The sequence below is a fragment of the Pelodiscus sinensis genome, chromosome 30 (assembly GCF_052426305.1).
Source record: "Pelodiscus sinensis isolate ZL-2025 chromosome 30, ASM5242630v1, whole genome shotgun sequence".
Taxonomy (NCBI): domain Eukaryota; kingdom Metazoa; phylum Chordata; order Testudines; family Trionychidae; genus Pelodiscus; species Pelodiscus sinensis.
Window position 1 is genome coordinate 13715657 of NC_143081.1, and position 22646 is coordinate 13738302.

Below are 22646 nucleotides of genomic sequence, written 5' to 3' on the forward strand. Positions count from 1 at the left end.
CCCCAGGGCTGCCGGTCCGCTGTGGGAGGGGGGCGGAGGGGGCTGCGCTGGGGGGCGGTTAGGGGTGGGCTCTGTCTGGAACTGGCCCCTACTCCCATCAGGGACTTAGATAAGGGGGTGGCAGTTCTGCTCCTACAGCGACAGGAGGAGCTGCCGGCACCTTGCAGGCGTGAATTGCAGAAGGGCTGGGCTTGCCACAAAAGGAAATTCGGCCAGGATGAGGCTCCCAGAGCAGAGGCTGCGCTTGCCCCTGGCCTTTGTCCTGTGCCTGCTCCTTCTACCGGCCGGTGCTAACCCCAAGTGTTGGCCTCAGTTTCCCTGGGCACTGCACCCAAGGGGGGAGGGGTTTTGGGGTGCCCCTTCCATCTACAATGGCTGGTGCTTTAGCACCCAGAGCCTGGCTGGGAAGCGTGGCCAGATGAGTCCTCTGGCCCAGCAAGCGGGACAAAGGCTGGGGGCCGGGTGGGACGGGGCTGTGAGTGGGTGCGTGAGTGTCCCTGGCGTGGGGATCGGGGCCTCCCTTCCCCTGCTGGGCTGCACGGACAGCGCCTGGTCCCTGTGTGCAGAGGTCTGCTCGACGGGGATGTACCAGGGCGGGGGCACCGTTGAGACTGTCTGATTGCGCCACATTGCTCAGCGCCAGAGCGCCCGACGGCCCCAGCCTGGGAACTGCCCCTGCAGGGCCCCAAACCAGCCCCACCAAGTGCATAAGCTGCCCCTCTGGCCAGCAAGGACCCTCCCCGGTGAATCCCCTCACACACCCCAGTGCTCCCTGTGCCCCCCCAACCCCTCTTACACAGGGGAGAGGTTATAACCCATCCCCCACCTCCCCTCAGAGACCCCAGTGCTCCCTGTGCCCCCCAGCCCCCCCTTACACAGGGGAGAGGTTATAACCCATCCCCCATCTCCCCTCACACATCCCAGTGTTCCCTGGGCCCCCCCAGCCCCACCTTACACAGGGGAGAGGTTACAACCCAACCCCCATCTCCCCTCAGACACCCCAGTGCTCCCTGTGCCCCCCAGTCCCCCCTTACACAGGGGAGAGGTTATAACCCATCCCCCATCTCCCCTCACACACCCCAGTGTTCCCTGGGCCCCCCCAGCCCCACCTTACACAGGGGAGAGGTTACAACCCAACCCCCATCTCCCCTCAGACACCCCAGTGTTCCCTGGGCCCCCCCAGCCCCACCTTACACAGGGGAGAGGTTACAACCCAACCCCCATCTCCCCTCAGACACCCCAGTGCTCCCTGTGCCCCCCAGCCCCCCTCACACAGGGGAGAGGTTCTAAAATCAATTTCACCAAACAGATTGTCTCTGCCCCACAGGGTGAGGCACTGTCCCAGGTCAGTTTATACCTTACCCCAAAGCACTTGCTGGGTCCATCCTTTCGCATCTAACATTGAAAGAAAGAAAGAAAGAAAGAAAGAAAGAAAGAAAGAAAGAAAGAAAGAAAGAAAGAAAGAAAGAGTGAAGGCAGCTGAGAGCAGAGCTGGACCGATGTGCTGTCGTGATGTGTCCGTAGGGCACCCTCTGGTACGTGGGGCCATCAGCCCTTGTGGGCTCGGTTCCTCGCACGCCTGTGTCTGAGGTGATGCCCTGGGGGCAGGAGAGGGAGCAAGGAGGCTGCAGAACCTGATTAGTCCCCTCGCCCACGTGCAGGGAATCCCACGGCTTCCCTATGTGAAGGCGCCTTCCCTGCAGGGGGGTGTCCCCGTGGCACGGCGCCTGTCCGCGCGTAACGCAGAGTTAGGCCTTTCTCTGCTGGACCGAAAGGCCCTCGCTCTGTTTGTGCCCTAGGTCCATGCCTACACGGTGAGTTCCAATCCCTCGCTCCTTGTTCAGCAACACAGACAGAGCCGTGCGGCTCGGCCACTCCCTAAAACGGGTTTTCTAATCCTGGCATCATGCCTGCAGTAGGCGGATTGATTCCACAGAGCTGTGTGCACCAGGACACCCTGCTTGTGGGTCTGGTGAAAACTGTGCTTAAGGAGGGGTTGAGAAGAGACAGATGAGGCAGAGGGTCGACTGATAAGTGGTGGACTCCACAGACATCTCTCTCTAGCGATACCCTGGAGACTTTGTGCCTCTGTCTGTCCGCGAGTCCATTTGTGTCTCTGTCCGTGAGTTCATTTGTTCAAGAACTCGCCAACAGTAGGAACGAGGACCATCCCGCTTGGGATGCAGCTTCCTCTTCTCCTGACCTACAGCAGGGGCAGGGTTGGGTGGTAACAGAAAAACAGGAAGTCCCAGGACTGGGATTGTTTTCCCTCACATGGAAAGGAAGGGAGCGATTCGGAGAACAGATATACAGCAGCCTGACCACTGCGGGAGGGGGTCAATAGAGGAAGATTGGCCAGCCTGGGTCCAGCCCCCTCATGAAGTGTTCAGGAACCAACTTTCCGCCCATCCCCAATCACACAGCAAGACGGTTATTGCTTTGCAAGGAGCAGCTTTAATGTGGGTGACAGAGCCCAAAGGATGGAAAATAAAGATACCAGCTGATTCCAACGAAGGGAAGGATTTTTCACTATTAGGCTTAATGCACAATGGCAGAAAAATAAATGGGCACTAGGGGGCAGCAGAGCGTGGATGGGGAAGGGGCGGCTATACTGTATAATGGGCACTAGGGGGCAGCAGAGGGTGGGTGGGGGAGGGGCGGCTATACTGTATAATGGGCACTAGGGGGCAGCAGAGGGTGGATGGGGAAGGGGCGGCTATACTGTATAATGGGCACTAGGGGGCAGCAGAGGGTGGGTGGGGGAGGGGCGGCTATACTGTATAATGGGCACTAGGGGGCAGCAGAGGGTGGATGGGGAAGGGGCGGCTATACTGTATAATGGGCACTAGGGGGCAGCAGAGGGTGGGTGGGGAAGGGGCGGCTATACTGTATAATGGGCACTAGGGGGCAGCAGAGGGTGGGTGGGGAAGGGGCGGCTATACTGTATAATAGGCATTAGGAGGCAGCAGAGGGTGGGTGGGGAAGGGGCGGCTATACTGTATAATGGGCACTAGGGGGCAGCAGAGGGTGGGTGGGGAAGGGGCGGCTATACTGTATAATGGGCACTAGGGGGCAGCAGAGGGTGGGTGGGGGAGGGTCGGCTATACTGTATAATGGGCACTAGGGGGCAGCAGAGGGTGGGGTGGGGAAGGGGCGGCTATACTGTATAATGGGCACTAGGGGGCAGCAGAGGGTGGAGTGGGGAAGGGGCGGCTATACTGTATAATGGGCCCTAGGGGGCAGCAGAGGGTGGGTGGGGAAGGGGCGGCTATACTGTATAATGGGCACTAGGGGGCAGCAGAGGGTGGGCGGGGAAGGGGTGGCTGTACTGTATAATGGGCACTAGGGGGCAGCAGAGGGTGGGGAAGGGGTGGCTATACTGTAGAATGGGCACTAGGGGGCAGCAGAGGGTGGAGTGGGGAAGGGGCGGCTATACTGTATAATGGGCACTAGGGGGCAGCAGAGGGTGGGCGGGGAAGGGGTGGCTGTACTGTATAATGGGCACTAGGGGGCAGCAGAGGGTGGGGAAGGGGTGGCTATACTGTACAATGGGCACTAGGGGGCAGCAGAGGGTGGGTGGGGGAGGGGCAGCTATACTGTAGAATGGGCACTAGGGGGCAGCAGAGGGTGGGGAAGGGGTGGCTATACTGTAGAATGGGCACTAGGGGGCAGCAGAGGGTGGGTGGGGGAGGGGCAGCTATACTGTAGAATGGGCACTAGGGGGCAGCAGAGGGTGGGGAAGGGGTGGCTATACTGTACAATGGGCACTAGGGGGCAGCAGAGGGTGGGTGGGGGAGGGGCAGCTATACTGTAGAATGGGCACTAGGGGGCAGCAGAGGGAGGGTGGGGAAGGGGTGGCTGTACTGTAGAATGGGCACTAGGGGGCAGCAGAGGGAGGGTGGGGAAGGGGTGGCTATACTGTATAATGGGCACTAGGGGGCAGCAGAGGGAGGGTGGGGAAGGGGTGGCTGTACTGTAGAATGGGCACTAGGGGGCAGCAGAGGGTGGGGGAAGGGGTGGCTATACTGTATAATGGGCACTAGGGGGCAGCAGAGGGAGGGCGGGGAAGGGGTGGCTGTACTGTAGAATGGGCACTAGGGGGCAGCAGAGGGAGGGCGGGGAAGGGGTGGCTGTACTGTAGAATGGGCACTAGGGGGCAGCAGAGGGAGGGCGGGGAAGGGGTGGCTGTACTGTAGAATGGGCACTAGGGGGCAGCAGAGGGAGGGCGGGGAAGGGGTGGCTGTACTGTAGAATGGGCACTAGGGGGCAGCAGAGGGAGGGCGGGGAAGGGGTGGCTGTACTGTAGAATGGGCACTAGGGGGCAGCAGAGGGAGGGCGGGGAAGGGGTGGCTGTACTGTAGAATGGGCACTAGGGGGCAGCAGAGGGTGGGGACGGGGTGGCTATACTGTACAATGGGCACTAGGGGGCAGCAGAGGGTGGGTGGGGGAGGGGCAGCTATACTGTAGAATGGGCACTAGGGGGCAGCAGAGGGTGGGTGGGGGAGGGGCAGCTATACTGTATAATGGGCAGTAGGGCAATAGATGCGCGGCCCTATGGGGCGCTGTTCGACGCTGCAGGCAGGGGACACTCTCTGGATGTTTCAGGCCACGGTGCCGCCCCGAGCGAGGCAGCCGCGGACTCTGCGGGGTCGGGAGCCGCTGCTCAGATCCAGCTCTCGTGGACGTGCCCGGGGCGGTTCTCCCCGTCGCAGCGAATGACAATGGTGCGGGTGCTGTGGGTGGCCCGGTACTGGCACCTGTCGAGGGGTTTGCCTCCTTTGAACTGGGATTAGCTCGAGTCTCAGACCTATGCGGCGGCATTCATACTTCACTCATTACCTTCATATTCATTTTCCACACACATTTTTTTTCTCCATTTCACATTTTTCCTACAGTTTCCACATTTAGATGCATCTTTCTTTATTGTCCAATTCCCATGGGTTTCTATTAAGTGGCGCTGCCCTAAGACACCCACCACTTAATATCAGACTTCATTAGGATCCTATACCAGAAGGCACTTCTCATAAAGGCACTGGAATTCCTGTAGACTGACCTACCCCCATTTTCTGCGCGCGCTTAAACAGGTTCTGTAAGGCACCGAACTCAACGTCCACCTGCTTACACTATTCTCTTCTGCGAGTCACCGAATTAAGAATTCGCCTGCTCGCACTGATCCCCCCCACCCCCTTTTCGGTTGCGAGGCACTGGACTCAAAGTCCACCTGGCTCGCAGGGGTTTCTGGCATCTGCCCCAGCCCGGCAGAACACCACGTCCTGGCGCCTGGAGACAGCCTGGAAGAATGGGGAAATACTATGGCCTGGGGTTAGCCTCAGAGGTCAGTACTATGCCCACAAATAACAAAGAGAGACACCAAAGCTTTCCCACAGTTCCGTGTGCCGAGAGAGAGTAATGGCACCACACCAGCGTTTAGCGTCCGAACACAGAGGGTCCAGCGCATGGCTGCCTCACTAGAGACACCGGTGTGCCCTTTTGGAACTGCGACACATAAGACAGGCCTAATAGACAAAGAGACACAGACAGACAAAAATGTTAACCGCTCCACAAAATTGAATTCCGTAGCTCCCCTTACCCCGATGGCCGGCCGGCACTCCAAATCCTAAGCCCTCGCCAGGAGATTTCGTAACAGGTAACCCCTTTACCTTCTATTGAGCTCTCTGAGAAGTTTGGAAGTGGAGTGCCGGTCCGTCCATACGGGCAAGCGGCGCGTTAGGAATCTCGGTGGAACCTCCAAATTGTTGAAGTAAAAAAAAACGCTCCTCTCTGTTTAGGCAGCTAACAAACAGTTTTATTAATTAATAAAGCACAGCATGAGCCAAACGTGGGCCCAGCAAAGCCGGGCCCAGCAAGGCTGCTAATACAATCAATCCTAGTATCTTTATACCCTTAGCCAAACAGTCTGACGACAGGGCATCCAATTACAGAAATCCTCAATTAAACTTGGAAAAGCGAAGCCTTATCAACAAGATGGCGGACAGGCACGAGGGGGTACATCTCCTGTCCCAACCAGCCCAATGAACACATACCAAGAGCCCATCCTGTAGGCCTCTTCTCACGGGGTGACAGACAGTTCACTCTGGTCTACGTGCTTGAGAGAAAAGCTGAAATGGTTTCTGATATACAAGATGGCTTCTAGCTAAATATGAAAATGGTTTCTACAGCTTCTACAACAGTGTATTGAAATAAGCCCTCTGGCATAGAAAATGTAAAGTTGGATGGCACAGAACAGAGGTTAGCCCTTTGGGTTGCCTTCAGTCCATGCCTTGTGCTTTCCCAGGATGATGGGTAAACATCCTCTCCAGAAAAAAAGACGAAGTGGAGCAATGTAGTAAGATGAGGGCCAGACACATAATGCCACGTATCCCAGGCCTGGTGTGAGGTCTGAGGACTAGACAGCCATGGTCAAGACTTTGCTAATATAACGCAGAGTGAAGCTGTAAGCAAGAGGCAGGCCCTGCTCACAGACAAGAACAGGGCTGGAATAACAGAAACACACTGGCTATGTCTACACTGGCATGATTTTCCGAAAATGCTTTTAACGGAAAAGTTTTCTGTTAAAAGCATTTTTGGAAAAGCGCGTCTAGATTGGCAGGACGCTTTTCGGCAAAAGCACTTTTTGCAGAAAAGCGTCCGTGGCCAATCTAGACGCGCTTTTCCGCAAAAAAGCCCCGATCGCCATTTTCGCGATGGTTTATGTAAATTTCATAAAGACGTGGTCTGTGTAAATTGCATAGCTGAAGTTGAAGTAGCTTAACTCAACTTTTGGCACTGTCTATACAGCAGGAAGTTGAAGGGAGAACACTCTCCCTTTGACTTCCCTTACTCTTCATGAAAGCAGGATTACCAGCATCAACTGGACTGCCCTTCTCACTTTGAATTAGCATGTGTTCACACTAGGACCTCTACTTCAAACTCTGGAAAATCAACACCAGCAGCTTTGATTTCTGTAGTGTAGACAAACCCTTTGGGTATGTCTACACTAGCCCCCTACTTCGAACTAGGGAGGCTAATGTAGGCATTTGAAATTGCAAATGAAGCCTGGGATTTAAATATCCCGGGCCTTATTTGCATCTTTCCGTCCGGGCACCATTTAGTCCAAACTAACTGCCCATGGCTACAAGCGGCAGTCAAACATTAACTCGAACTAAGTCCTTAGTTTGAGTTAACTGTTACACCTCGTGGAATGAGGTTTAGAAGGACATCGGAATAGTGAGCCAATTATATTATAAAATAAGGGGCTTGTTTAAAAGACATGGACCCACTATTTCGGGATAGCTCCATTAACCTAGAACAGTGCTGCTGTCTAGACGAAACTGTCCTGGTATGTGAAATTTCCTGCCTATTCATATATGTTTGCAGTCAAGGCAACATTGAAATATCTCTTTCTCTCTTGAGATTGATATCAATACAGCTAGTAATACAGGGATATAAAATACATACAGTAGATGTATGGCAATAATTTTCCAACCTCATAAGCCCTGATGTCCCTTACTAACCACATTAAAAGAAATGAGTGAATTAAAAAGGACAGGACATGTGTTGCAAAAGCAATAGTCAATTTTACAAATCTCCGCTTACGTAGATTCATAGGGGCCTGCCTCACCTAGACAGAAATGCCACATACTCCTACATTTTCAACGACTAAAGTTTGACAAAAAAAAGTGAATAAAATCTCACTAAGTCTTGCTGGCATTTTTGTTCTTACTCCAAATTTTGGACCCTATTTTTCAAAAATAAATAAATAAATAAAAATCCTGATTCCTCTTCTTGGCTACGTCTACACTGGCCCCTTTTCCGGAAGGGGCATGTAAATTTCACGAGTCGTCGTAGGGAAATCCGCGGGGGATTTAAATATCCCCCGCGGCATTTAAATAAAAATGTCCGCCGCTTTTTTCCGGCTTTTAAAAAAGCCGGAAAAGAGCGTCTAGACTGGCCCCGAGCCTCCGGAAAAAGTGCCCTTTTCCGGAGGGTCTTATTCTTACTTCAAAGTAGGAATAAGAGCCTCCGGAAAAGGGCACTTTTTCCGGAGGATCGTGGCCAGTCTAGACGCTCTTTTCCGGCTTTTTTAAAAGCCGGAAAAAAGCGGCGGACATTTTTATTTAAATGCCGCGGGGGATATTTAAATCCCCCGCGGATTTCCCTACGACGACTCGTGAAATTTACATGCCCCTTCCGGAAAAGGGGCCAGTGTAGACGTAGCCCTCATGTATTAACTGGATTGGTGTCTATGGCTCCCCTGGCCACACTCCTAATCAAGGCCCTGTGAGTGGACAGACAGAGGTGTATTTAGTGATAGAAATGTAGCCGTGTTAATCTGGTATATCTGAAACAAAAACAGGACTACGTAGCACTTTAAAGACTAACAAGATGGTTTATTAGGTGATGAGCTTTCGTGGGCCAGACCCACTTCCTCAGATCAAATAGTGGAAGAAAATTGTCAATTGTCAATTTTTAATTGTATCCTTTGGTATATATGGTTGTGACAATTTTCTTCCACTATTTGATCTGAGGAAGTGGGTCTGGTCCACGAAAGCTCATCATCTAATAAACCATCTTGTTATTCTTTAAAGTGCTGCACAGAGGTGTATTTAGTTTGTGCTCTAATTTATGATGCTTTGTTTGGATGAATAGTCAATTAGTTCTGCCTAACACGATTTAAGAATTTAACTCCAATTAGCTGGATATTCTTAGCAAACATCGTGGAAAATTTTTCAGGGCTTGGATGTGGGACAGCAAACCACCTCCTTTTATAATATTTAACCAGATCATTATAGTTAGGGTGTGTGTGTGTGTGTGTGTGTGTGTGTGTGTGTGTGTGTGTGTGTGTGTGTGTGTGTATGTGCATGTGTGTGTGTGTAAAAAGCCTCAAACACACACCCTAGCAAGGGCAAAGTTTGCAGTCCTTCATAGAATCATAGGACTGGAAAATACCTCAGGAGGTCATCGAGTCCAGCCCACTGTCTAAGACAGGACCAAACCCGACTAAATCAACCCAGCCAGGGCTTTGCAAGCCAAAACTTAAAAACTCTAGAGATGGAGATTCCACCCCCTTCCTAGGTAACCCATTCCAGTGCTTCACCTCCCTCCTAGTGAAATAGTTTTTCCTAATATCCAACCTAGACCTCTCCCACCACAACTTGAGCCCATTGCTCCTTGTTCTGCATCTGTCACCACTGAGAACAGCCTCTCTCCATCCTCTTTGGATCCTCCCTTCAGGAAGTTGAAGGCTGCTCTCAAATCCCCCTTCACTCTTCTCTCCTGCAGACTAAACAAACCCAAATCCCTCAGCCGCTCCTCATAGGTCATGTGCTCCAGTTCCCTAATCATTTTGGTTGCCCTCCGCTGGACCCTCTCCAGTGCATCCATGCCCTTTATATAGTGGGGGACCCAGAACAGGACACAATACTCCAGATGTGGCCTCACCAGAGCTGAATAAAGGGGAATAATCACTTCTCTGGATCTGCTGGCAATGCTCCTCCTAATGCACCCTAATATGCCATTAGCCTTCTTGGCTACAAGGGCGCCCCGTTGACTCATATCCAGCTTCTCCCACATTGGGAACAAGTGCACTGCTAAAAGAACCATCTCCACACAAGCTCTCTCTTTTTCTTCTCTTAAAGTGGGTTCATTTTGGTCTCGATAATTAACAGGGAGCTGAACTTGGACTTCCTGGAACAAAATGGCCGTCTTAACAATTAGCCTGCAAGAGCCATCCCTGGAGTTGCTTTCTGGCTCAAAGTGAGAGTGAACGGTCATTGGGTAGAGCACAGCAAGTGAGAACGATGGCCCAGCCTTGGGGTCGGGCTTTACTTTCCCAGAACAGCTGGAGACATAACCAATCAGTGGCTCACTGAGCTCTACGGGTGTGTCTAACCTACAGGGTTTTGTCAACAAAAGTGGACTTTTTAAAAGAGGAATAAGGGATCTTTTGGAAAAGGCTTTATTTTCCGAAAGGTCTGCGTCTAAACTGGTGCTTTTTTCCAGCAAAGCTCCGAGCCAGAAAAAAGAGGCTGCCATGTTTATGCAAATGAAGCGGGGGGGGGATTTAAATCCCCACTTCATTTGCAATTGCGATGTGTCTAATTTGCATCCTTTTTACGGGAAAGGGATGCAGTCTAGACACAGCCCAGGAGTCTAGCCAGCAATGAACTAGCCCCATGAATCCTCATCTGCTGGTACAGGCCAGTTGTAGTTCTTCAGTGACATGTGCCATATGGAAATCAATTAAAAAATGTCTTGTCTTTCAACCCCAGGAGTAAAATCCCCCATTTCAGCCTGGGGTTTTCAGGATCCCTCAGGGCTGAGCTAACCCTGCATTACCTTTGCCTCCTACATGCCTTGTTATAAGGACTGGGTTATGAAGTCATACAGACAGCTAAACCAGTTGGTCCCACCAGCAGGCCCACTGAGTCTATGATCTCCCACCACCCAGCCGGCCAGGCCGTTTGTATGAAGGCCTGCTCTGGACCTGCCTAACCAGTCACCACTGGAGTTCACAGACAAGAGCAGACTAACCAATAACCGTACCTGTAAGATGCATTCTTATCGGTTCACTTTCTGGTTACCTATGTATCGTTCATAGCTCTTACTACGATGCCACCAGAGCATCCGTCTGAAGCATTTTGTGCCAGACAGCTCATGTCAGGTGTCATTGGAATGGTGATGATTTGTGGCATGTAATTACCTGATTTGTACACGTGCCTTAGTGTTGTATCTCACATCAGGAATATGGACCATGTACCTTTATTCCCAATGTAGTACTCAGCAGTACCCCCACTGGGGAAGGTGCTCTCAGTGCACACAGATCACTGAGCCCTGTAATGAGACATTAGGGGAAACAACAGGCCTCAGGAGAAGACAAACTCCCCCCGGGTGAGCCTTCCTGAGAACTCTCCAGCGAGCCTGAAATTAACAAGTCGTTGTGATTCCACAAGGGCAGGAGATCAGAACGCCTGGCTCCAGCCTCCATCTTGGGATGTGGCTGTTTTTCCACAGCCTCGTCTGGGGAGCAATTTTGAAACAAAGGATCCCCCTTTTCCAGAGCTATATAAGGCAGGGGGTGAAATCAGAAGTTTTCACTCCTCACTCAAGAGGATGCCTGCAGAGAGCTGAGGAAGACAGACTGACCTGGGCAAAGGGCTGGACCCAGGGTAAAGGTGTCTTACCTGCTGTCTGGAAACTGCAAAGCAAATGCAACTCGCGCCTTGAGAATCTACCAAACGGCTGGCGTCATCACTCGAGGTGAGAATCTGTCTTTGCTACTGACTTTAACATGGGTGTTATGCTGACTTTGTGTTTGGTTAGTTGCTGAGATCTGCTTTGACCGGTTTGCTCTCCTTGATGACCACTCAGATCTACCATTTGTAGTTAATCAACTTGTTTGTAGCTTTATCTAAACCAGTGGGCCTTCAAGTGAAAGGTCTGGGAGGGAAATGTGACCTTTGTTAGTACCTGTGTGCATTTTCCCAACTACGTTAAGGGTGGGTGGGTGAACAGGGTAACAAATTCCTACCGGTTGGTGGTTTAACCTGTAGTTCTCTTGCCTGTAGTTCTCTTCCCGGTAGTTCTCTTGCCTATAACTCCCCTTGTGCCGTGCCCAGTCAGGGAGCCTGGCTCGTCTCTGCAGATGGGTGGGTCCCTGTTGTGTGGGTGCAGGAGGAAGGGCAGGAGTGGGGTGTTGTCTGCACCTGGCCAGAGCAACACAGTTCCAGTGGGATCCTAGGCTGGTGGCTCAGTGGATCCCCAGCTCCAGGTGGAAACTTGGGGGCCAACCCAGCCCAGACGAGCTGCAGGAAAACCTGCCTAGGACAGAGCAATGGGCGGGTCTCGGATGTAGAACATAAGAACGGCCAGACTGGGCCAGTCCGATGGTCCATCTGCCCAATGCCCTGTCTCCCAGCACTGGCCGATGCCAGGGGTTTCCGAGGGGATGAACACAACAGGCCAGTATCAAGTGATTCATCCCCTGTCGCTCTTTCCCTTCCTCTTCTGCTGTATTGATACTGGAGAATAGCAAACCATGTGACTGGCATTGGGCGTGTGATCTCCTGCCTACATTTTACAATGAACCGAACAGGGGGAAGCAATTTGATATGCGATCCAGCCACATACGGGGGGCAATATAATGAAAAAGAGCTTAGTAGTTGCTGGGTTGCTTTGTGGACATCGCTGCTTCACCTCGAGTCAACTTCCCATCAGCAACCCGGCTGGGTCAATTAGTTGTCTGCTGGCAGATACAAAACTGCTGTCCTGTGTGGTGGGTCAAGAGTTGAAATCACTGACAAGCAGGAAACACAGAGAGCTGGAATCACTAGGGCTGTACAGAGGGTTTTGCACTAAAACTCAGGAGTGTGCACGCTACCAGGCATTTTTGCGCTAGAAAGAGTACAGCTGATCGTCAGAAGACAGGGCTTTTTGTGCAAGAGTTATTGGTCTTTCTACGAGGAATAAGAATAAGAGCTCTTGCGCCAAAAGGCTGTGTGGATGGGCAGCAGAGGTTTCTTGAACAAGAAATCCCTATCGGAAAAAGCACAGGTGCTCTGTTGGCCAGTCTGCGAATGGCCTTCAGAGCTTTCTTGCGCAAGAGTGTCCATGGCAGTGTGGACACGTTCTTGCGAAGAACCTTATGTGGAAGATCTCTTCCACAAAAAAGTTCTTGCCCAAGAAGCCTGCAGTGTAGATGTAGCCTCCGTTTGGCCCAGATCCAAACCCGTCAGCAGCAGGCGGCCAGCAGCGTGGCTGACCAGTGCATGCAGCTGGTAGGCAGCCAGCAGGAGTGGCCAGGTGGTGGCTGGTGGGAGCGGCCAGCAGGCAGCCAGAGGTTATGGCAGTGGAGCAGCTGGCAGGAGCAGCAGCGAGTGGCCAACGAGCAGGTAAGATGCCTCCTATTCCCCTTCCCTCTCCCATTCCCATAGGTGGGAAGTGAGCTCAGAAAATCACCCCTGAGCTCTGGTCTGCCCTGCCCAAGGGCAGCAACTGTGAGTGGGGTGTGGAGGAAATTTGGGTGTGTGAATGGGACACTGACATTGCTGGACTGGGGCTCCGGAGAGGTGAAGGACATTGCTCGACCCATTTGAGCTGAGACGTTGACTCCTGGGTTGGGTCTCACCTCTGCCCGTGTAGTTTTCCCAAGCTCATGCCACGTCACTTGAAACATTTCCGTTCCACGCTCAGACTCTGGGCATGCGCATCGGGAAGCATGGCCTCTCGGAGGCGCCCTGGAGGCGTGCAGATTTCCCAGACTGTCGGGTGGGGGTTCAAGCACATTCTGGGTGAGATGGAGGAAAACGAACCCCTAGATATTGAAGCTGGCCCTGACGGCTGAGCTCAGTTCTGCCAGTGTACACTCACAGAAAGCTGATGCGATGGACCCTAGAGTATCTAAGCTCGGGGACCATCCCGCACGGGGTGTTCAGGGTGGGGTTTTTTTTGTGTTTTTGCTCCTCCGCTGCATCTTGGAAACATTGATTTTTTTTCTTGGAATCTGCCACAATGGCAGATAAAGGTCAGACCTTCCTACAGACCTTGGGGGCTGGGTTTTGTCTTAGGGGGGCTTAAGCCATACGCAGCCTCCAAAGAGCAATTCTTTGCTCCGCTGGAGCGACACACCCAGCCTTTGACTGAGCTCTGGTGCTAACCACAGCAGTGTAGTGTTGGCATTACACTGCCCTGTCCCAATCCCATCCAACATCCAAGGACGCACATGGGTGTGTACCCCACAGCACCGCATCTGCTTCTCTGGTCATTTGATGATGCTAACTTGATCAAAGCTCATGCATGCTAGCCCACCTGGGAAACACACCTCCCCACTGCAGGGTGGGCATACCCCTGTTTGAAATTTAAACATCCTCCCTTTGCAATCAGTTGACTCTTGTGTTCTCTAGGTTGGCTGGGCGGACGCTGACAGGAGAAAGAGATTTCAATATCCCAGCACAAAAGGATATAATGATCAGGAGGGGTAAGGCAGAGGGATGGGAGGTTGCTGTAGCTCTCTGATGTTTCATGCTCCTGGTCCCCTTCTATGGAAATTGCAACTTGTTCAGGAAACGCATTTTCCTCTGCTCATGGACAACTTCCTTATTCAAGTGGAGAGACCCAGCGAGCCCAGGTTTTTGGCCTACGTGGCCAACAAGCACAACCTGTCCGCAGGTTCTCCCTGAATCTCTGATGCTTTTCTGTTTCTAGATACGAAATATGGAGACAGCAGAAAGAAGGAATCAAACACCCATCGTGGAATTGATTCTTGTCGGGTTTGGAAACGGCCCTGAACTTCAGCCCCTCCTCTTCCTCCTGTTTCTAGTGATCTACATAGCAGCTCTGGCCGGGAACCTCCTCATCTTTGTGCTAGTGGTGCCTGATTCGCACCTTCACACCCCCATGTACTACTTTGTGGCCAACTTGTCCGCTGTGGAGATCTGCTCCGTCTCCACCACCCTGCCCAGGCTGATTGGCAGTCTGGCGACCGGGGACAGAACCATTTCTCTACAGAACTGCTATGTGCAATTCTGTATCTCTGTTATCCTCTCCAATGCAGAATGTCTGCTGCTCACGGCCATGTGCTACGATCGGTATCTAGCGATCTGCCACCCCCTCCGTTACAATGCTCTCATGAACGGCCGGGTGTGTTGCCACATGGTGGCCTGGGCCTGGATATTCGGCATTTCCTACTGCGTCATGCTGCACATTTTCATTCTGCAATTAAGATACTGTGGTCCCAAAGAAATTGACCATTTCATCTGTGATTTTGCAGTCCTTGCAGAATCGTTCTGTGGCAACACCAGGATTCTGAATTTGCTGTCCTTTCTTTTGTCTGTCATTGTGAACGTTGGGATCTTTCTCGTGACCCTGACGTCCTACATTTGCATCATCGCCAGCATCCTGAGAATCCCTTCCGGCACCGGCAGGCAAAAGGCCTTTTCCACCTGCTCCTCCCACCTCACCGTGGTCACAGGTTACTATGTGAGTGTAATTATAGTCTATGTAGTTCCGCTGTTCAACCCTCCCGCAATTGTGTACAAAATAATGTCTCTCTGGTTCGCAATCCTGATCCCCTTGCTCAATCCTGTCATCTACTGCCTGAGAAACAAGGAGGTCCATCAGGCCCTGAGGAAAACTCTTCGGAAACTGGCTGCTTTTAGACACAGGCCTGAAGTGTGAAAGGTCAAATTGTGATATATAGGGGTATGTCTACACTACAAAGTTAATTTGAACTAACAGACGTTAGTTCGAATTAACTTTGATAGGCGTTTCACAAGCGCTCCGCTAGTTCGAACTTAATTCGAACTAGCGGAGCGCTTAGTTCGAACTAGGTAAACCTCATTGTACGAGGACTAAGCCTAGTTCGAACTTACTAGTTTGAATTAAGGGCTGTGTAGCCCCTTAATTCGAACTAGTGGGAGGCTAGCCCTCCCCAGCTTTCCCTGGTGGCCACTCTGGCCAACACCAGGGAAACTCATATTCCCCCCTCCCGGCCCCGGACCCCTTAAAGGGGCACGGGCTGGCTACGGTGCCCGTGCCAGGTGCAAACCTGCCAGCACCCATGCAGCAGACCCTGCACCAGGCACGGCTCGAGCCAGCCACCCGATTCCCCCCAGCCCTCCCCCTCTTCCCGGGACCAGGCTGGCGGCTTCCAGGAGCTTGCCCGGGACCGCAAGAGGCGGGCACCCGCCTGGTCTAGTGCGGACATCATGGACCTCGTCCACGACCTCCGCACTAGGCACAGGAAAGCGGCCGTCTAAGGCAGGAGAGCTGCCAGCCTGGCCACCCAGGAGCAGGTGTGCATGAAAATCAAGGTGGTCCACTGAGACCCCCGACCCTGAGCCCTGAGCTTACAGTGGCTGTACTGGGTCAGACCAAAGGTCCATTAGCTCAGTAGCCTGTCTGTCAACAGCGGCCAACACTAGGGACCCAGGAGGGGATGGACCGACAACAGTGACCAAGCCATTTGTCTCGTTCCATCCCTCTCCAGCCTTTCACGAACTTTGGGCAGGGACACCACTCCTACCCTCTGGCTAATACCACTCCATGGACCCAACCTCCATGACTTGATCTCATGTGCTTGATCGGGTCCCTTTAAGCGCAGCCCTCGGCTAGCCTGAGACAGCAGCTCCACGCTCTAAGTCCTCCTCTGATGCCCTGCCGGCACTGCTTCCGGCCATCCTTAACCCCGGTTTAGGGTCCACTTAATGTGGACATGCTAGTTCGAATTAGCAAAATGCTAATTCGAACTAGTTTTTTAGTTTGGATGCGTTAGTTCGAATTAGCGCTATAGTGTAGACATACCCTAGGAAAACTAGCTGGCTTTTTCCAGGAAACTGGCCGCCCCTCTCCTGATCTTCCCTGGCCAGCCCAGCTGCCCTCGCTCCCCTCTCCCCCGACCAGCTCTCCTTCCTGCCACCTGTCACCCTCAATATACCCCAGCTAGCCCGATTACCCCTGACCCTCCCCCCACCAGCCCTGCTTCCCACCAGCTGCCCCCCACCCCGATCTCCCCTGGCTAGCCCTGCTGCCCTGGAACTCCCTGCTAACTCTGCTTCCCACGCCCGCCCCTGTCGATCTCCCCTGGATAGCCCTGCTGCCCCTGAAACGCCCCCAGCTCTGCTTTCTGCAGCCCACTTCCTCCCGGCCAGCCCAGGGCCTCTCCCGGCCCATTTCTCCCCACCCCCCCACGAACCAGCAGGCATGAGAGCATCACGACATTTGCAGTAGAGCTGGATTCACACCCTAGAGAGGCAAGTTTGGAGGCTGGACACCAGGTCTGACTGGTGGGACCGGCTTGTTATGCAGCAGTTGGACAAAGACCAGTGGCTCCGAAACGTCCGGGTGCGGAAGTCTACTTTCCAGGAGCTCTGCGCCTGGTTTGCCCCTGCCCTGCAATGCCGGGTCACCCAGCTACAAGCCACCAACCCCCTGGAGAAGCGCGTCGCTATTTCTCTGGGGAAGCTGGCCACCCCCGACAGCTACCGCTCCTTAGGACATCAGTTTGGCGTGGGGAGGTCTACTGTCGGGGGCATCTTCATGGAGGTAAGTTACTCTGGGGAGGACAGTCCATGGTGGCAGGTGTGGGCGGATAAGGACCGGGCACAGGGAATGCGGGATCGGGTGGGAGTGGAAGAAGCCTGCCTGGCTTCACCCTGTGGACGTGCAGGGGTCACCGGAGTGGGGGAGTTGCTAGAGGGGGCTTTTGGGGTCTGGGAGCCTCTTATTGGCTCATACAACTCCTCTAATATCCTGTAATGTGTGTTTCTATTTGTCCCTTTCTGCAGGTGGTGATGGCCATGAACTCAGAGCTACTTCACAGGACCATCCGCCTCGGAAACCTGCCTACCATCTTGGCTGGATTTGCAGGGCTGGGTTTTCCAAACTGCGGTGGAGCACTCGATGGGACTCACATCCCGATCCACGCACCACCCCATTGAGTAGCCCAGTCTATTAATAGAAAGGGCTACTTTTCCCTGGTGCTGCAGGCCCTGATCGACCACCGGGGATAATTCACAGACATTTTTGTCGGGTGGTCAGACTGGGCACATGATGCCCGCATCTTCCAGAACTTCTACTTGTACCGCAGGCTTCAGGCTGGGGTATTTTTCCCAGAGAGGAGCTTTGCAATCAGAGATGTGCAGATGCCTACGTGCATCGTGGCCGGCACGGCGTACCCCCTTGTGCCCTGGCTCATGAAGCCCTACACTGGCCCCCTGGATGCGAACAGGGAACTGTTTCACTCCCGCCTGAATCCGGCTCGCTTCCAGGTGGAGTGCACCTTTGGCCGTCTGAAGGGCAGGTTTAGATGCCTGCTCACTCGACTGAACATGGGGGAACACAACATCCCCGATGTGGTTGCAGCATGCTGCGTGCTGCACAACCTAGTGGAGAGGAAAGGGGAGGCCTTCCTTCCTGTGTGGGGGACATGGGCTGATGTGGGGGGAGGCACTTTGAGCAGCCCTGGACAGCTGCCATCCGGAAAGCCCACGAGCTGGGCTTGTGCATTCGAGAAGCCCTGAGGGACAAATTCTCCCAAGAAGTCTGGTGATTTTCCCGAGGGCCTTCCAAATGTGGGATTGCCCCCATACCCCCGGTGCCTTCCTCCCCAAAATGCCTCCCGGCCCCACATTGACACATTGGACTCATTCATCACACAGTGAAAACAGAGACAGGTGTGGGTGAAAATATTTGTACAGTTCATTTCACTGGTGGTTTTTTGAAAAATTAAAATTGGTCAGAAAAATAAAGTGTTTGTTAACAAAGTAAAGTGCTTCCCTCCGTGACTCTCACAGGTGGGAAGGGGAATGTCAGCCTGGAAGCGGGGAGGGAGGCTCAGGGCTGAGGGTGCTGCCTTGATGACGAGCCCCTGGTACTTTGGCTATGGAGGCCTGCTCACAGATGGCCACGCATGTGAGCTGGGACTGTAGGGGGCTGGGCAGGAGGTGGGGCTGTACCTAGGTCTGGGATGGTAAGGGCTGAGGGGGGAGACAGGGCCTCGGGGGGGGGGGGGCAGGCTGAGCAGGAGCAGCAGGACCAGGCACAGGACCAGGGACGGCCAAGGCCTCCCGGATAGCAGCACAAATCTCATGGCACTTCTGGACAAACTCATCCTGCCTGTGCTACTCTGCCTCTGCCTCCATCCTCTGGTTCACTGAGTCCTGCATCCCTTGCAGGATGTGCTGGTGCACCAGGTCCAAATACGTGCTCCAGTGCCGAAGGGTTCCCTGTGCCCCCCTCCTGGTCAGCTGGTCCGGCAGTGGCAGACAAGAGGGCAAAGTCATCTGACATGCATGCCCACACTTTTCCTGGGAGGGCATGTCCTTCTTCTCAGCAGGCAGTGTCTGTCCTAGGGTCAGAGGCTGCTCAGTAGGCATGGTGTGGCTTGGCCTGCAGCCACGGCCTCCCTGGAGCCCAGAAGGTGGGCAGGCCACCATCCTGTCCCCGCTCACACACACCCCATGGCCAAGCAGCGCAGACGAGTGTCGGGTCACGGTTGAGCTTCCTGCAGGTTGCTGAGAGGCCTGAAGCTGTGAGGCAATCCAAGCGTCCCCAACCCAACCTGCAGGAGCAGGAGGTGCCTTGTAGCCATTCGGGTGCAGGGGTAGCACGTCCCTCCCTGAGGGCGGCCATGGGTGTGCCCCTCCCTCTTCCCCCAGCTGTGATCAGCGTGACAATGTCACAGCACCGCATCATCACCTGCCCTGCCCTGTGTGTGTTGGACCCTCACAGCACCCACCTGATGTTTCCTTCCCAGTGTCCGAAGTTGTCTGGGAGGCCTCCTGCCTGTGAGCATCTGGCCCCTGGGTCAGGGTCGCTGTGCTCTTGGTGCTGACTTCCCCCTCCTCTTCCTCTTGGAGCGCCTGGTCATCTGCTGGCTCTCACTCTGGAGTTGGGCCGCTGCTGCACAGGGGTCTCCAAGCCAGACTCCACAAGCCTCTCAGGAGGTTCCCTCAGGATCCGGTCCTGGTCCTTGTAGTAGGCACAGTCGTGTGGCCTTTCCCCGGAGCGGGAGCTGCGCTCATGGGCCCTGACATGCCCCTGCTGCTGTTCCCTCACCTGGGCTCTGACCTAGGCCAAGGTGCAGAGGTGGTGGCTTTTCCTTGCAAGTCCATCAGCCAATCTGGCATAGCTGTCGACGTTCCTCCTCCCGGACTGTGGGACCTGAAGAGCCTCCTCCTTGGACCACAGCTCCAAGAGGGCTTTGATCTCGGGCCCAGACCAGGAGGGTGCCCGACGTTTGGTGCCCCTGGCTTGCTGCAGGGATGTGTCCCTGGAAGGACCAGGGGGGTCTCGGGTGGCTTGTCCCTGGGACATGGCTCAGAGTGGCCCTAACAGGAAGAGCTGAGCAGTCATGGTCCGGTTTGGAGCTGGCTTGCTGCCACAATGCTACTCCTGGGAGCCTGTGCCTTTTAAAGATGGCTACAGGCAGGAACAATAGAGTTGAAAGCTGTGGCAAGAATGTCCACCAGGGCTTCTTCCTGGAGGCCTTTACCGTCGACATAAATTCTTCCCCGCGTCCACACTTACCTTTCCTCAACAGAACTCTGTCAGAAAAGGCGTTATTCCTCGTAGAATCAGATTTACCGCCGTCGAAAAAACTGCCACGTTCTGTCGACTTATGTGGCGATAGTGTAGACGCAGGTATAGTTTTGTCAACAAAGTCCACACACACACACACACACACACACACACCCCTGCCCTGTGCTCTCTCCACACCAGCTTCAGAGCTCCAAGCGCACCTCAGCCAGCCTGTACCAGGGACTCTGAGATCCCGAGGGGCGCATGTGCTGGACTGGGATAAATGGGGGCCAGGCACATGCCAGTGGACACGTTTCCTTTAGTTCTGGGGGCTTGGTGAATGTTTTTTATTCACTTTCTGTCTGTTCCACCTTGTTTCATGAAGTGGCTAAGTCAAGGTGGGTGGTTTCTAATTGACTCAGTTCACTGCAAGTGGTTTATCACTATGTTGGAGTCAGATCCGGATTATAACTGGAATAAGTTTATTCCTGGAGGCTCCACGTCATGGCAGTAATTGAGTGCAGGGGTCAACCAGGTGGAGGAAATTGGATATTCAGGTGAGCTAAGGAGCTTTTTTGGGCATGGCTGATCTCTAGAAAAAGTGTCTAGATACTTGAAGCAAGAGGCCTTCTCATGTAATCCATCAGAAGAAGAGATTTCCATTCACATCAGTTGTCCCGGCTTCAATTTCCATTGGATGAGATGTTTCTTTTCCTTTTTGCTTTGTCTTTGGGTCAAAACTTCTCCTGCCTCCATTATTTTTCTTTGACATCTATTGTTTTCCTTCTTTCCCCTTTGGGGTTAGTCATCCGTCAGTCCTGAATCATTGTGGGGTTTTTTCTATAAAAATAAATACGATCATTTCCTCTCTGCAACCGTTTCAAATTCCCACCCTTAGAAATACGAGACGACATCATTTCATATGAAGGAGGAATTGTCAACCAGAGGAGACATGGATTTCTGTGCAAGGAAATAAGGATGAAATACACCGAGCAGTGTGGGAACCAAAGGTCTGCTTGTGGAGGTCATTGAAGTCTACCAATGGCACCAGAGTCTTTGCCCTACTTCTTTTTATGATATAAAATTGGAAGGAAGGGCTGGGGTCATAGTGCAACTGGCAACAGATGGTAAGTGTGAAGGTGAACACAGCAGGGAACATGATTCAGAAAGGGAACGTGCCCACTAAGGCATCCACCATCTCAGAAGGAACGAGATTGCTTGGTATATCCAAATGATGGAAGGTAGAGTCTGTGACCCAAAACCCCAACTTCTTAACTTGTCTCATGATATGGTTATAGCATAAATATGTAGCATTTGTGCCAGACAGGTCATTTAAGGTGTTATTGGAGATATGATTTCCTGAATAGGATTCTCTTAGCTGTACTCATGCCTTATTTTTGTATCTGTAATTATGAGTATGGACTAAGTATATGCTGACCGTAACGTCCTACATTTGTATCATCGCCAGCATCCTGAGAATCCCTTCCAACACCGGGAGGCAAAAGGCCTTTTCCACCTGCTCCTCCCACCTCATTGTGGTTGCAGTTTACTATGTGAGCGTAATGTCAGTCTATGTCGTTGCAACGTTCAACACTCCTGCGATTGGGCACAAAATTATGTCTTTCTGGTTGGCAATCCCCTTGCTCAACCCTGGCCTCTACTGCCTGAAAAACAAGGAGGTCCATCAGGCCCTGAGAAAAGCTCTTCTGAAACTGGCTTCTTTCAGACACAGGCACGGAGTGTGAAAAGTCAAATTTTGGCATGTAATAAAAGAGATACGAAGTGTTATATTTCCTTACACATGGCCCATTTGACTCCTTAAAACAGGAAACTTCTTACTTTCTTTCTTTCTTAGCTTGGATCTTTCATATCTTTAATACACATTTCTTTGCAACTAACTTGTTATTATAAGAGCCAATCTTTATGAAGAGGAAGGGGGCTTTTCTTGTAGAATCATAGAATCATAGAACTGGAAGAGATCTCAGAAGGTCATCAAGTCCAGCCCCCTGCTCTAGGCAGGACCAATTCCAGCTAAATCAACCCGGCCAGGGCCTTGTCAAGCCGAGACTTAAACACCTCTAGGCATGGAGACTCCACTACTTCCCTAGGGAACCCATCCCAGTGCTTCCCCACCCTCCTAGTGAAATAGTTTTTCCTAATATCCAACCTGGACCTCTCCCACCACAACTTGAGACTATTGCTCCTTGTTCTGCCACCTGTCACTACTGAGAACAGCCTCTCTCCATCCTCTTTGAAACCTCCCTTAAGGAAGTTGAAGGCTGCTCTCAAATCCCCCCTCACTCTTCTCTTCTGCAGACTAAACAGACCCAAGTCCCTCAGCCTCTCCTCATCAGTCATATGCTCCAGCCCCCTAATCATTTTGGTTGCCCTCCACTGGACCCTCTCCAATGCGTCCACATCCTTTTTGTAGTGGGGGGTCCAGAACTGGACACGAGACTCCAGATGTGGCCTCACCAGAGCCGAATAAAGGGGAATAATGACATCTCTGGATCTGCTGGCAAAGCTCCTCTTAATGCAACCTATATGCCATTAGCCATCTTGGCTACAAGGGCACACTGTTGACTCATATCCAGCTTCTCATCCACTGCAACCCCCAGGTCCTTTTCTGC

At 52.8% G+C, this 22646-nt stretch overlaps 1 protein-coding gene across 1 annotated transcript; it reads left to right on the top strand.

Moving 5' to 3' along the window:
- Positions 1 to 14211: 14211 nt before the first annotated feature.
- Positions 14212 to 15174, top strand: LOC102449977 (olfactory receptor 11A1-like). Its single transcript, XM_006135654.3, has one exon. The coding sequence runs from the start codon at positions 14212 to 14214 to the stop codon at positions 15172 to 15174; it is 963 nt and encodes a 320-aa protein (XP_006135716.3).
- The last annotated feature ends 7472 nt before the right edge of the window (positions 15175 to 22646 follow it).